Source organism: Sorex fumeus, unplaced genomic scaffold, assembly GCF_029834395.1.
Source record: "Sorex fumeus unplaced genomic scaffold, SorFum_2.1 ptg000029l, whole genome shotgun sequence".
NCBI classification, from domain to species: Eukaryota; Metazoa; Chordata; class Mammalia; order Eulipotyphla; family Soricidae; genus Sorex; species Sorex fumeus.
This window is the reverse complement of record NW_026606086.1, coordinates 18,757,912-18,774,067: the sequence shown is the minus strand read 5'-3', so window position 1 is coordinate 18,774,067 and position 16,156 is coordinate 18,757,912. Positions and strand designations below refer to the sequence as shown.

General features: G+C 42.9%; 1 protein-coding gene across 1 annotated transcript in view; it reads right to left on the bottom strand.

Annotated features, from left to right (window-relative positions):
* Window positions 1-203: 203 nt before the first annotated feature.
* Window positions 204-16,156, bottom strand: part of ANKLE2 (ankyrin repeat and LEM domain containing 2) — a 28,174-nt gene continuing 12,221 nt past the window's right edge. The window contains exons 6-13 of the mRNA XM_056115534.1: window positions 14,248-14,370; window positions 9,674-9,740; window positions 7,856-8,028; window positions 6,311-6,417; window positions 4,935-5,125; window positions 3,962-4,586; window positions 3,265-3,396; window positions 204-2,904 (exon numbers count right to left, since the gene is read on the bottom strand). Coding sequence (XP_055971509.1) covers window positions 2,682-2,904; window positions 3,265-3,396; window positions 3,962-4,586; window positions 4,935-5,125; window positions 6,311-6,417; window positions 7,856-8,028; window positions 9,674-9,740; window positions 14,248-14,370 — 1,641 coding nt within the window. The 3' untranslated portion in view covers window positions 204-2,681. The remainder of the gene's footprint in view (window positions 2,905-3,264; window positions 3,397-3,961; window positions 4,587-4,934; window positions 5,126-6,310; window positions 6,418-7,855; window positions 8,029-9,673; window positions 9,741-14,247; window positions 14,371-16,156) is intronic.

The window sequence follows — 16,156 nt, the reverse complement described above, 5'->3', positions numbered from 1 at the left end:
CAGCACCATCGCTGTGGCACTGGAAGTAAGGGTGAAACTGATTATCCTTTGTGGTAGAGAAAGGGGAGAGCACTTACACAAACACACACCCCTAAAACCCCATAGTCAAGAAGTCTGGGCTAGGTGAATTTGACACAAATAGGAAAGAAAAGAATACAAATCAGCAAATCTTACATATTTATGTAATTTCCTAGCAGCTCTGCTTCATATTTCACTAAGAGGTGCATGTTATCTCAGGGGAGGGAAGGGTGTTCTTTATGAGGGCTTAGAATCAAAACTACATGATTTTAAAAACAATTTATTTAAGTAGTTAAAAAACATAAAAACCACCTAGGGATATAAGTTAATGCCTTTGTTGAAACCAGGCAGGAGCACTTTATAAGAAGTGCTTTATAAGAACAGTCAATGAGTTCTAAAATTTTTTGGAAACCATGGAAGTCTGCATATTTGCGGTATAAGCACCAATTTTAATGCTTTTTTGTTTGGGGGGGCACCAACGTGGTGATGCTCAGGGATTACTTCTGGCTTTGCACTAAGAAATTACTCCTGGCAGTGCTTGGGGGTCCATATGGAATGCCAGGGATTGAAACCAGTTGCCTGCAAGCAAAGCGAGGGCCCCACCTGCTATACTATCTGGCCTCACCAATTTTAATTTCTGTCTGAACACTGACAATAATATACAGAACAGTACGGGAAAGTTTAAAGAAAACATCACTGTGAATACACCTGTATTTGACTTGAGAACAAAGGTGCCTTTTAAAAAATGCCTTTGGTATTTAAAATAATTTTTTGGTTTTTAGGCCATACCCAGTGGTGCTTAGGACTTACCCCTGGCTCTGCTCTCAGGGAACACTTCTGTAGGCTCAGGGGATGATACAGGGTGCCAGGGATTGAATCCAGTTGACTGCATGTAGGGAAGTGTCTTCTATATACCCGCTATACTATTGCCTGGCCTCTCCTAAATTACTTATGTACAGGTTGTCTGTAACATTACCACATAGGCAGTTTTCAGGAAATTTGTATCTGAGTTAGCTTTCATCAACTTCTCAAAATATCAATGTACACAGAACATGTGCATTCTCTAAAATACTGTGAAAATACTGTGTAACCTTTTGAATTAAAATATAAATCTTGATCCCAATATTCCTGACCAATGTCATATGAAATAAATAAGTTTTCAATATACTCAGTTCAGATTTTTTTGAACAAGGATTCTTAGTAGTCTCACAGTATAATCTCAAAAGGTAAGTTCAGGAAAATAAATGATTTACAAAAGGCACTTACATTACCAAAAGCACTGGCAGATTCTTGCTATAACAATACTACCTCTGTATGAGCCCTCATGTATAATAAAGCTGAAGAAATTCAGCCTTCATTTATTTAGCTTTTTGGGTCACACCCAGCGATACACAGGGATTACTCCTGGCTCTGCACTCAGGAACCACCCCTGGCAGTGCTCAGGGGACCATATGGGATGCTGGGAATCAAAACCGGGTAGGTTGCATGCAAGGCAAATGTCCTACCCACTGTGCTATTGCTCCAGCCCCGGAAATCCAGCCTTTAACAGAACTTTTTGGCCTCAGGTATCCCCACAACACAGAGGGCCCTTATTGTAGGTGGATTAGAAGCAAGAGAGGAACTGAAATAAAATACTCAAGTAGCTTTCAAAAGTAAACCTCTAGAGCTGGAGAAACACTATAGTAGGCAAGGTCCATGTGTTGCATATGGCCTACCTGGTTTTGATCCCCAGCACCCTGTATTTTCCCCTGAGCCTGCCAGGTGTGAACTGTGAGTGCAGAGTCAAGAGTAAGTCCTGAGCACAATCATATGTGCCTACCCCTCAAACAAAAAACCCAAAAGTAAACCTCTAGTTATTAAAACGTATTATTTTTATGAAGAAAACTCAACTGATATGAACCCTAAATACATTTTTTTTTTTTTTTGCTTTTTGGATCACACCCAGCGATGCACAGGGGTTACTCCTGGCTCTGCACTCAGGAGTTACTCCTGGCGGTGCTCAGGGGACTATATGGGATGCTGGGAATCAAACCCGGGTCGGCCGCACGCAAGGCAAATACTCTACCCGCTGTGCTATTTCTCCAGCCCCCTTAAATACATTTTGAAAGTAGAGTTTACAGACTCTTTAATGTATTAAGACATTACAAACATGTCAAGCCCCAGCACTGATGAATGCTGGGGTTGCTGCAAAGTCCTGTGTGGCCATTTGCATAGCCTCCTCAATGGTTATAAGACTTTCCGAATTCTTCTGGCCCCTGATTCACATCTTAATGGCCCAAATTATAAGTACTGTTTACAATGACCTAGTCACTTCCTCTACTCAACTGGGTGGACTGGCCACACAGAGGATTTTTGCGAGAAAACAAAGGTGGGACCAAATTCATCTTTACTGCTGTGCAGCCTAGCACTGTGGCTACCATGGTGAATTCTGTAACATTACCACATAGGCAGTTTTCAGGAAATTTGTATCCGAGTTAGCTTTCATCAACTTCTCAAAATATCAATGTACACAGAACATGTGCATTCTCTAAAACTCTCACCTTCAAAATAAGATTAACCAGAATATGTTCTTTTATGACATTTTGGTAATAAACATATTACCCTTATTAAACAACAACAACAACAAAGCAACAACAACAACAACAACAACAACAGTAAGAGCCCTATGAGCCAGCAGGCTGGGCCAGGAGTGTCATTCTGCGGAGGTGGCTCCCATTTGCAGGACTGTAGCGCCCAGGGCTGCCCACACCAGGGGAATACAAGGCAGTGCTGGGCTTCCCAGGGCTGTTGACCACAGGACTGCTTCTCCCCGGGCTGCAGTTGGAAGGGTGACCAAGATCTGTCTGCTGAGACTTCGACCTCCCTTTCAGTGCAGGGCTGGGCCAGCTGAGGAAACCCAGAAAAATCTGTCAGCACAGGTGCAATAACCCAGGTCCCAATACCATCTGGCGAGGTACTTGGGACAAGGAGAGTAGAAATGACAAGACCTGAACCTCTCCAAGAATAGTTACTCTGTGCTTGAGAATTATGGGCCCCCAAAGGAACAGCTCGTGACTTTCAACATGAACCCCAATTGCAGACCTCTGTGTAAGGCTGCTGAATGTGGCCACATATCAGGGCAGTCTTGTTAGCTTAGATAACAAAGAGGCTGACAAGTGGTACAAATGAACCAATATGTTCATTAGACCAGACTGGATTATTCCCCATAGCATTCCCCATAGCAGAGGTTCCCCCAACCTGAAGTACCTCTGTCTGTCCGAAGGTGAGTAGCACAGAACGGTGCTCCTCCATCTGTGCACAGTAGGGTACTTGTTCGGGTCCACATCTATACATTCTAAAGCTGCTAGAACATCTCGATCCAGCTTTGAGGGCTCCTCTCTAAAGGACATCAGAAGAGAGCAGACAGTTTATGATTAAGAACACAATTCTGCACTAATGCCCTCCTTATTCAAAACACAATGGCATGCAAACACATGTGATGATGTCCCCACCACACCTCAGCAACATCAGGACTGCCATACAGGCAGCAGAGAAACTAAGACAAGACACTCTCTCTTTCATGTGGAAATCTCCAATGTTTTGCTGTACTGCAGGAAAAGTGAGTTTGTGTATTTCCACTCCAAAGGTAGTGTGTCACTTGAGATAAAGGCCACTGTTAAGACTGTCTTTCTGCCTAAAACTAATCTCCTAAGATAGTTCAGTGAGTATGGGATGATTATTTCCCTGGAACGTGTGTGGAAGAGAACTGTCCTTCCATCAATGTGGGAACGTTAGGACACTGAGATTCTACACCTTCATGAAATGGAAACAAGGACAGGTCTGCAAGTTATGAGTGGACCATGTGCCAACAGGGCCCCACACACTCATATTGCTCCTAGTATTCCCAGTGTGCCTATCCCTCTTCTTTATGGTCATACCAAGGAATGTTCATGTAAACTCATACCCCAAGAGGAAGAGTCTTTGGATGGTAGGGATCCTCAGGGGCTCTGAGGGTGTAGAAGTGCTGTGGTGTTGGGTCTCCTGCCCAGGATGGTTGGGATCCAGGCACAGTTCAGCAATTCCAGCTGACACTTCGCTCTCCATCATTATCTGTTTCTTTCTGAGGTTGCCTGTAGCAGCAGGTGATACTAAGAAGTCACTTTCTTTTGTGTCTAATTTTGATGTCAGTGTCTTTTCTCCAGCTTCCACATTTTTACTTGCTCTCAACTTAGAAAAGTCTCTTCCTAGATTCTGCAAATTCAGTTTATCAAACTCAACAGTCAAAGTGGAGACAGGTGATAAGAGGTCTTCCTGTGCACCGGAGGCCTTTGTTCTTTTCCCTTCCAGGGTCTTGTTGCTGCTTGGAGGGCTATAAAAGCCATTTTTGTTACCCTGGGAACTGTTTGGGGTTGAGACTTCTATAAGATCCATATTCTGCTCCAAAGGAAGGATGTTGGAATCTCCAAAAGCACCAACTGTGGGATGGGTCTTATTACGTGCTGTATTTTGCCGATTTTTAATTTCTTCCAAGCTCATGTTATCATCTTCACCTAGAAATGTCCTTACAGAAATGGAACTGCTAGGATGACCTGAGGGGAAGAAAACAATTCTTCAGAGGTACAGATACCTGTAAATAATCACTATCTAAGCATAGCTGCGAATCTCTATAACCAACTACAAATCGCTCTCATACAGAACTACCTTCTCAGATTCTAAGGTAGAAAAGCACCTGTATTACTCTCTAGGAAAAGGCAGGCAGGACTGTACAAAACAGAAATAAAGTTGCAGGAGCGGCTTTCCTCCTTCAAAAGCAGAGAAGTAAGAGGGGAAACAAGGTCAAGGGCAAACTGGAGAGTATCTGTCTACTGTGCCAGATTGATAGCACCGAACAAACAGCAGGTGTTCGCATGTCCATGAGAAGACACCCATGTTCTCACCAGAGGCAGAGGCTTTCTCTGAATGACAAGCTTCATTTTCTCTCATTTCTTGTTGGGCCTTTCTGCTTTCTTCCTGCTGGTGGAAATACTCTTCTAATTTCTGTAAGCCCTCCGGGGAGGAAAGGTCAACAAAACAGTCAAGAAAGTCCCAGTATTCAGCCCAGGGATACCTCAGTTCATGAGCTAGCTCTCTGTAAGAATGAAACACAACAAATCAGTTATGGAACCAGCACAGAACCAGAAAATAAGTAACTACACATAAATAGGCACTTTATGATGGGAGTGCCAGATTGATACCCGTTTTTCTCTTCTTTTTGCTATGCCAGGAATTGAATCCAGGGTGTCACACATGCCAGGCTCTACTGCTGAGCTACATCCCAGCAGGACATGATTTTGGTATGGGCCATGCATATAAAAACTTAGAAATCGTTTTTAGAAGACACTATGAAACATTGAGTGAAACTGTACATTGTAATGACCAAATTCAGAATTTCACAAATGCTACACGTGTACTACCAATTGAGCTACAGCCCCCCTGTCCCTAATTTAGCCTCACGGTTGTAGAAGACCTTTTCAGAACTTGTTTTCACTAGAAACTTCTAGGCACATCAACCTCTTCAGTCCACCTCTCTCTCTCCCCTTATTGCCAAGAAAGCACCACAGAAGTATTTGATAAAAAACATGTAATGTCTCTTAGATATGATGGAGAGCAACTCTAGGTCTGGGGACAACTTTTTGAGTTTATGCTTTTATTAAAAAAACTCACATGTATAATGTTTGCAAAGAACTATATTTTAATAAAGAAAGCAGAATCAGATAGTACAACACTTAATCCTCGGAATACCATGTGGTCCCCAAGCACACCAGGAGTAATTCCTGAGTGCAGAGCCAGGAGTTAATTCCTGGCATTGCTGCACATTGTCCTGAAACAATAAAACAAACAAACAAACAAACAAACAAACAAGGATAGCACAGAGGGTAGGGCATTTGCCTTGCATGCGGCAGACCCTGCATCCCATATGGTCCACCGAGCACTGCCAAGAGTAATTCCTGAGTGCATGAGCCAGGAGTAATTCCTATGCATCGCCAGGTGTGACACAAAAAGGTTTTAAAAAAAAAAAATCCCTGACAGCCAGAGATGTAGTGCAGTGATAGAGCATTTGTCTTTTGTGTGGGAGATCCTGGGTTTGATCTCTATAACTGAAAAACAAAACAAAACAAAAAAACCCAAAGCCCCCCAAGTTTCCCAGTACATGCTTCCTGGAAACTATCACTGGGCCACAGTTATGATTTGGTTTTCCAACCTCATTTAAAACATGAATGCACAGCAACACCCAGAACACCACCAACACCGGGCTCTTTATAAATTCAAGTACCTTCCCACTCTCTCGATGCCTCTCTCTGGATCAGATTTTCTGACATTGTGAAAGAAGCCTGCTTTCTCTCGAGGTGGAGTTTTCCAGAGTCTGCGAAAATCTTCTGCCTGTGATTGAGAAAATGTGTTGAGCAAAGCCACACACGTCAGTCATGGACAAATATAAAGACCACTGCAGAGTTGTATTTCTGTGTCTCCCTATTTCTCCATATCCAGGAAGTGTCATTTATCAATTATATTAACAATTATATTCAGATATTTCTTATAAACTTAGTAAAAAGAGAAAAATGTGGGTTTTGCCTTTTTCTTAAGGTATGAAAACAGATGGGCTGGAGGATAGCACAGTGGGTAGGGCTTTGCATGCGGCCGATCCAGGTTTGATTCCTCTGCCCCCCTCGGAGAGCCTGGCAAGCTACCGAGAGTATCTCGCCCACACAGCAAAGCCTGGCAAGCTCCCCATGACGTATTCGATATGCCAAAAAACAGTAACAACAAGTCTTATAATTTGTTGTGAGAAGTTACTGGTGCCCGCTCAAGCAAATCGATGAACAATGGGAGGACAGTGCTAGTGCTATATATGTGTGTGTGTGTGTGTGTATATATATATATATATATATATATATAAACAAACATAAGAATACTGCTATTTATTCAGCCATTGATTAAGCTGATTGAATTGGGCATGAACTCCACATTACTTTTTTAAAAATTAAAAAAAATTTTTTTAATTGAATACTTGTGAGATAGACCATTACAAAGCTGTTCATAATTGGGTTTCAGCTGGCTTTATATTTTGCAGTGCCAAAGACTGAACCTAAGACTTATATATTCAAGAAAAGTGCTTTACTTCTGAACCACATCCCTGACCTAAGAACTTTTTATTTTTGTGGGTTGTTTCTTGAGCCATACTCAGCAATGCACAGCAGCTACTCTGGGTACAGTGGGTGCTTGGGGGCCATGTGGTGCCAGGAAGAGAACCAGGGTGTCCAGCATATAAAGCATGAATTCCAGCACTATATTACTGGGACCCTGAGAACATCTTGTGGTGTTTGGTTTTGAGTTATACCTGGTGGTCATCAGGAGACCAGGTGGTACTGGAGACTGAACCGTGGCCTCTAATATTGCAAAGCATGTGCTCAGTCCATTCTTTCTGGCCCAGAGAATATTTTTAATAAGAGAAAAGATACCTATAGGTTAGTATGGAATGTGAATTTTAGAGCCTGCACATAGAAAGTTGCTAGTGGACAGTATCCTTAAATGGTTGTGGGTCACTGGCATGGAGGGAGAACCAGGCATGATGACATGAGGGATGTGGTAACCCAAGTATATCTTTTTCTTGCTCTCACAACAAACCCGACACAACAAAGTATTACTAATAAACAAGTAATAGTCATACTGTTCTGCAAACATTTTGAAACTTCATCCCCAATTCATTGGGGTTCCACTAGACCTAGATCATGTACAAAACAAGAGGGAAGGGTACCCAGCAGTTCTGGTGAGAACAGGCAGGAGCTAGGAGCTAGTTTTAGAAAATTCCACAGCTCACCTTGGATGGACTCAGAGGTCCCACAAAAGCTCTCAGGGTCAAAACAGGGTCTCTGGGGCCTCCGAAACTGTGGCGGTCAGGTGAGTGCTCAGCTGCCTGGTCTGCAGTCCACAATTCCCCAATCACTGGGGAAGATGAGTCTTCTGCTCTCAAGAGTGGAACGTAGTAGTGGCCTGGGAAGAGAAGATACCCCAGGACTGAACCCTAAATTTAAATTGTTCCAGTCTGAGAAAAATGTTCATCACATCATGGACAGTACAAGTGAAACAAAGAAAACAACCTCAATGATGAAAAAGCTGGAAAATCTCCAGTCAAAGCACCAAGTCAAAAGGCCAGTCTGGGTCACACACTCAGTAAGCAGCCTCACTTTCTTCTTCTGTGAAAGAAGGAAAAAGAAAGAGGGAGCAGAAAACACTTTCCTACCTACAGGAAGTTGAAAGGATTAAGAGGCTAGAGTTGTACCAAAATATAAATTTTGGAAATCACATCTATTTCTGTTTTTTTTGGTTTGTTTTGGGGCCATACTTGGCACTGTTTAGGGGTTACTGTTGGCTCTGCATCGAGGAATGACTCTTTGTAGTGTTCTGAGTACCTTATAAGATGCCAGAGATTTAATCCAGGTCTTACCCACTCTACTATTTCTCAGACCCATGTCTCTTTGAGCCATTTTACAGGATTGGATATACATCGCTAAACACAGGTTTGGAAAGCACACAACACCTAAAGTGAAATCAGGAAAGAAGAAAGGTGGGAAAGGCAAGACACATATGCCCAACAGATGTGGTGCTGCCCCATTAAACTTGATTTACAAAAGTATGAAGCAACAAGGTGAGCATCTGCTAACCTCTGCTTCAATGGAGATCACGGGGAATGTGGAAAGGCACGGAAACAGAAGAGGAAAAACACATCACTGAGCATCAAATACGTATTGCACTGTCCTGCAAATCAACTCCAGCCAAGATGGCAGGAGAGGCACTTTTGCTTCCCTAACAAACTCACTGTAACAGCAGAGAGGATAGTGGGGAAAGAGCTCCTTTACTTTCCTAAAGCCTGCATGCCTGGAGGCACTCAAGCCATGTCTTGTAGAATTTTTGGCTAGAGAAGAATTAGCTGCAGAAAGCTAACTGAACTACTACATAAGTACGGACTGCTCCACTGGGTCACTCCAGCTCTCATCTAGTAGGATAGGTCCAGGGACAGTGAGACTGCAGGAGGAGCAGCCACAGGCCAGAAAACAGAGGAAGAAACCATCTCAGCTTCTCCAGGTATCCACTGACAGATCAACCAACTGATCAAGGGGATTCAAGGAAAGCTCTTCCTGTTTTGTTTTTCTTTCCCCCCTCAACTTACGGTATCTAAGAAGAGGTCACAAAAGTACCTGCGGGACAAGAAGTCTGTGGATGGTGGTGGACAATGGGCACTGATGGAGGGATGGGTATTCAATCATTGTATAACTGAAACCCAAGCACAAAAATTTGTAAATCTACAACTGTACCTCATGGTGTTTCACTAATAAAAATCTTAAATTAAAAAAAAAAAAGTCTGTGGAGATTAAATCAAGAAGAGCAATGGCAATTTGGCTTCTCAGGAAAAGCCCAAGGCTCTGAGATAGGGATTATTTGAATGGAAATAAAAGTCAAGCTGGAAAGTTAGAAAATCAAAATGGCATGCTAAGAGGGGATCTGAAGGAAGAGCACAGGAACCGTGTCCTCAGGTAATTCAAGGAAGAGGGAAAAGATCTGTTCCATCAAAGCAAATGCCATCTTGGCCTTTCTCCATGCTAGGCCTCATATTCCAGATACTGGTTTCTCAGCTTACCCTTTAAATATTCTTTAATCCGCTCCTTCAGCTCCACAGATTTACTTTTGTTTCTTTCACAAATAACCTATTTAAAAGGAAGACTAAGTGAGAACTCAAAATTTATCACATACTATTAAAACTGTGTAACAAAAGCAACATTTAAAGTCAACAAAATAAGCATGGGATGCTGAGTACTTCATAAAACCTACAAAATAACATATGCTGAGGGACTGAAGAGATGGTATAGTAGGTCACATTTAGATCCCCTGTAACCACACCTGGTTCTTTCCCCAAGTCTCACCAAGGGTGATTTCTAAGCACAAAGCCACAAGTAAGCCCTGAGCACTGCTGGGTTTGACCCATAGACCAACAAAATATCACTGTCATCCTACTGTTCATCGATTTCCTCGAGCAGGCACCAGTAATGTCTCCATTCGTCCTAGCCCTGAGATTTTAGCAAGTGCCGCATTGGAGGCTCTTTCAGGGCCAGGGGAATGAGACCCATCACTGTTACTGGGTTTTGGCACATTGAATACGTCATGGGGAGCCTGCCAGACTCTACCGTGCGGGTAGGATACTCTCGATAGCCTACTAGGTTCTCCGAGAGCGAGAACTAGACAATAAGAGGTCGCGCAGCCGCGAATGCCCCAACAAAATATGTTGACTGCAATCTTTCTTCTAGACCACCCCCTATTTTCCAAAAATAGTGTTCAGAGGCTATTCTCAGCTCTATGCTCAGAAGACCTCACAGTGCTAAAGTGACCATTTTAGCATCAAATGAACCCAGGGTTGGCTGCATAAAAGGCAATTGCCTTATCATATGTACTATTGCTCCAGTCCATAGAGATTATTATTATTATTATTATTATTTGCTTTTTGGGTCACACTGGCGATGCACAGGAATTACTCATGGCTCTGCACTCAGGAATTACTCCTGGTGGTGCTCAGGAGCCCATATGGGATGCTGGGAATCGAACCTGGGTTGGCTGCGTGCAAGGCAAATGCCCTACCCGCTGTGCTATTGCTACAGCCCCCAAGATTATTTTACTTTTTTAAAAAAATTAAATCACTGTGAATTACAAAGTTATATAGATATTCATGATTCTGTTGCCTACAAAAGACTATTTTATAAAAGATCAAAAGGTCATGAAGTTGGGGAGATAGCACAGAGGGTAGGCATATTCCTTGCATGCAGTTGACTTGAGTTCAATCCCTGAAACCCCATGTGGTCCCTTGAGCCCCTCTGAGAGTAATCCCTGAATGCAGAACCAAGAATAAGCTAGGGTACGGTCCAAAAATAAAAACAAAAGCAAGAAAGAATAAGTGGTCAGAACAAAAAGACTGACATCTTTGGTGAATTTTATTTTCTTTCCTTTGTAGGGGGCTGTGAAGTTTGGGTTACACTTGGTGGTGTTCAGGAGATCCTTGCAGTCATGTTGGAGATTGAGCCCAGGCCTCCTGCATCCAAAGCATGCACTCCAGCCTATTGAACTCTCTGGCCCAGAACACGGGTATTTTATTTATTTTTGGTTCTGGACTCATACCCAGTAGTGCTCAGGGCTTAGTCTTGGCTCTGTGCTTAGCAATCACTACTGGCAGTGCTCAACAGACCATATATGCTGCTCAGGATCAAACCTCTGTTGACCACATGTTAGGCAAGTGCCTTACCTGCTATACTACTTCTCCAGCCCCAACATAGGTTATTTTATTTATTTTGGCTTTTGGGTCACACCCGGTGATGCTCAGGGGTTACTTCTGGTTCTGTACCCAGAAATTACTCCTGGAGGTGCCCAGGGGACCATATAGAATTCCAGGGATAGAACAAGGATTGGCTGCATGCAAAGCAAATGCCCTCCCCTTGCTGTACTATAGCTCAGGCACCAACACAGGCATTTTAATGTTGTAGTGTGAGAGTCAAATTTCTTAGTCCTTAGAAAGTTTCTGCTTGAAATAATAACTAAATTGCAAGAAGGAAGCATAAAAGTATAACTTCTTATCAACCTGTGAGAGAAATAATAAAAATTGTACAGTGTATACTGTGACTAGAGCAACAACATTTTAGAAAAATATTTCCAAGAGATGTCAAAGCTACAAAAAAAAAAAAGAAAAAGAAAGTGCTCCCCAGAAAAGCGAACGGACTATGTGTTAATCCATACCATCATGCCTGCCCGGAGGGGAAAGGGTGTTGCTCCATTTGCCCTCTCCTCTCTGGAAAGAAAGATGGCGGCCACATGGGAGCCTTGTGGACAGCAGGTATGAGCCGGGGCTCTGGGGATGACGAAAACCTCATGGGAAGAGGGGTGTTCCGGCCCGTCCTTCACGCCCTACCGAGGTCACCAGCTGCCCCCCACGAGCGGCTCTCTGGCACGGCCACGACTCCAGAGCACAGAAACCAATCTCTTAATTATCTGACTTTTAGCAGAAATCTAAAACCGTGCGGCCGCAATAGTGGCCGAGCAACAACATTTAATTTTTGAACCCAGCTGTAGAAAGCAAATCATTTCACAACGCTTTTTCAGCATGTCTGATTTGGGGGGGGGGGGGGGGGGGGGTAAACTCTAAATAATAATGGTGCACCTTTTATCGAAACAATGAATCTAGTCAAAGTAGATAGAGTGTTAACAAGAACTCATCTGCCTCACAGGAATTGGGAGGGGTGGGAGGTGGGGTTTTATTGGGGTTCGTGGTAAAAAATAAGTATTGGTAAAGGGAAATGTGTTTGATATTTGCATGACTGAGACCTAAACCTGAAAGCTTTGTAACTTTTTCCACAGTGATTCAAGAAATAAATAAATTATTAAAAAAAAGTGCTCCCACTAAGTGCTCTGTCCTTATGGCCTGCTAACTGCAATTATATGTTGAAATAATATGCAGATGTGTATATGTAAAACAATGGTAACTTCTGAGTTTTAAAATTATCTGGAGATGGGAGATGCATGATGAGAGTAGACTATAGACGGAACAAGATTGCCAATCAATGTCTCTTTTGCAAACCACAGCACTCAAAAGGAGAGAGACAACAAAAGGGAATGCCCTGCCACAGAGGTAGGATGGGATGGGGGGTAGGAGGGATACTGGGACTGGTGGTGGTGGAGAATGGGCACTGGTGGAGGGATGGGTATTCGATCATTGTATAACTGAAAGCCAAGCACAAAAATTTGTAAGGGGGCTGGAGCAATAGCACAGAGGGTAGGGTGTTTGCCTTGCACGCGGCCAACCCAGGTTCGATTCCCAGCATCCCATATGGTCCCCTGAGCACTGCCAGGGCTGATTCCTGAGTGCAGAACCAGGAGTAACCCTTGTGTGTCACCAGGTGTGACCCAAAAAGAAAAAAAAATTTGTAAGTCTACAACTGTACCCCATGGTGTTTCACTAATAAAAATTTAAGGAAAAAAAATTATCTGAAAAAAAATTTTTTTTGGGGGGGAGAAGTAGGTGGATTTGGATTACACCTGTGATGTGCAAGAGTTACTCGCTTCTATATTCCTGGAAATGCTGGGGACCAAAACCTGGTGAGCCAGATACAGGACAAAAACCCTACCAAGTACTATCTGTCTCTTTTTCATCATTTTTATTTCCTGAACTCTTTATAGACATGGGCAGTATGGCCATATGTACACAAATGTGTACACACACACACACACACACACACACACACACACACACACACATCCCTAGAGAACTACAAAGAAGACATTTGCTACCAGATTAAGATCCAAAAGCAAGTACTTCCAGGATAGCTGACAGCTCCTACACATGGCACAAATTAGACACATCTTTCAGTTCTTGTGAGATTCACTTTCTTTTCTACTGCACAGATTTAGATATACCCCTGCCTTTTCTAAGGCAATCTGTTTAGCTGCCAATGAAGATAATGACAAGGTCGACTTTATCAGACTCGTATGGGTCAGGAGAATATACAGGGGAAGGACTTAGAACAGTACTTGGGGGGCTGGAGAGATAGCACAGTGGGTAGGGTGTTTGCCTTGCATATGGCCGACCCAGGTTTGATTCCCAGCATCCCATATGGTCCCCTGAGCACTGCCAGGAGTAACTCCTGATAACCCCTGTGCATCGCCAGGTGTGACCCAAAAAGAAAAAAAAAAGAAAAAAAAGAAAGAACAGTACTGGGTACACACTGAGCTGAACATGTCAGCTTTTTTAGCATCATAATCACCCTCATCATACTACATGTTCTGTTCTTTCTGGTTAAACTGAGGTATACGAAGAAAGGAAATAATAAAAGACTGTGAGGTGTTGAGAACAACTAATCACCAGCTTCAGAAAAAGTGAAGCAGCAGACTAAGGCAATTCAATCCCTTCTGGCTCTATATACGTATCTTCACAGAGATCATCTTCCTTAGTTCTGAACTGAGTTCTGAGGAGTACGACCACAAAGCAAATAAATCCACACAACTAATCACCAGTAAGTTGCTGTGATTCAACAGTTTCACGTATTTTCTCTTTTTGGTGGTGCAAGGGATCAAACGTAGGGAAAGCTATGTACTCTACCACCAAACCACATTCCCAGCTTATTTCATGTATTCTCATGCCCAATACTGTAGAGAAATAGCATTTGAATAAGTACTTACGTTCTCAGGAGTTTTATCAAATTTATTCCTTGCGTTTTTTACAATCAAAGGGTGTGATGAAAGTACATTGACGACATCTGCATTTCCAAACTTACAAGCAAAATGCAATGGCGTATCATAGCCCTGAGAAAGTTGCAGAAGAGAACAATTATGTCTTATTTATCTTCTTTGTTCCCATAAACATAATAGAGAATTTCATACACTTGGATATGGTGCTTACTGGCCATTGCATTTAAGTGTGCAATTCCAGTGAGTACTAAAATCATATGTGCGTGGAGTACTATGTAGCTGTTAGAAAAGATGAAGTCATGAAATTTACATACAAGTGGTAATACATGGAAAGTATCATGTTAAGTGAAATGAGTCAGAAAGAGAGGGATAGACATAGAAAGACTGCATTCATCTGGGGAATATAAAGTAACAAAATAGGAGACTAACACCCAAGAATAGCCGGGATAAGTACCAGGAGGTTTACTCCATGCCTTGAAGGCCAGCCATACATGCTAGGGGAAAAGGCAGCTCAGACAGGGAAGGGAGCACCAAATAAAGGGTGTTGGGAGGATCCTCCTAGGATGGGAGATGCATGCTCAAAGTAGACTATAAACCAAACAGAATTGCCACTCAATGCCTCTTTTGCAAACCACTGCACCCAAAGGAAGAGAGAGAACAAAAGGGAATGCCCAGCCACAGAGGTAGGGTGGGATGGGGGGTTGGGGGGTGGGAGGGATACTGGGATCAGTGGCGGTGGAAAATGGGCATTGGTGGAGGGATGGGTACTCGATCATTGTATAACTGAAACCCAAGCACAAAAAATTTTTAAGTTTACAATTGTACCTCACGGTGTTTCACTAATAAACATTAAAATAAATAAATAAAATCATATGTGCTATTTCTGGCAAACGCTCCAACCAAGCTAATGCAATCTAAAGTGGACTGAATCCAGGGCTTTACTATCTTCAAGGCTTGTGCTTTACCACTGGAGTTACATTCCTAGCCCCCAAGATGTCATTTTTACAGTGAAAAGTATCTTCTCTTTATAGCTACTTTTTGCCAGGGCTCAAGTCCAGCACCCCATCTAGTTGCCCTGGTCCATACCTATCTGGTGCCCACATCCAGGTTCATTAAAGGGCTCACAACCAAGCAGGGATTTAACACTTGCCCAGTAAACAGTAGCCTTATTTATTCAGGGTCCTTAAAATCTATAAAGTGCAATTAATGCTCAAAAGGTGAAAGAAGAGGGTGAGAGAAATAGTACAGCACCTGCCTCTCATGTGAACAATCCAATCAGGGTTTAATCCCTGGAACCCACAAGATCCTCGAACCTACCAGGAGTGATCCCTAAGTGTAGAGCCAGGAATAAACCTTAAGCACAAGCCAGGTTTGGCCCCAAAACACAAAACTGAAAGGGAGCAGGAAGACACTAAAGGACATACTTTGCATGCAGAGTTCTGGGTTGCATCCCTGGCACATGGTCACTAGCACTGCTAGATTTGGCCTAAGAACAATACAAATAAAATAAGCATTTACTTGTGCTGGGGACTTTGCTCTAATGGTAGAGCACATGCCTTGCCATCTGTGAGGCCCTCGGTTCCATTCTATGAACCACAAAATAAATTGAGGGCAAGAGAGATGGTACAGGAGGTAAGTCACTAGTCTTGCTAATGGTGGCTGATACCCTGGTTCTAATTCCAGCTGGCACCAAGGACTGTCTGAGGTCACTCAAGCACAGAACAGGAATAGCTCCTGAATGTCTCCAGGTGTATCTCTAATCTTCCCTCATTCAAATAAAACAGGTCACTGCTCTTAAGAGAAAATAATAATTTTTTAAAAAGTGAAATAGGGGCTGGAGTAATGGTACAATGGGTACAGCACCTGCAGTGTATGCGATGCCCAACCCAAGTTCAATCCC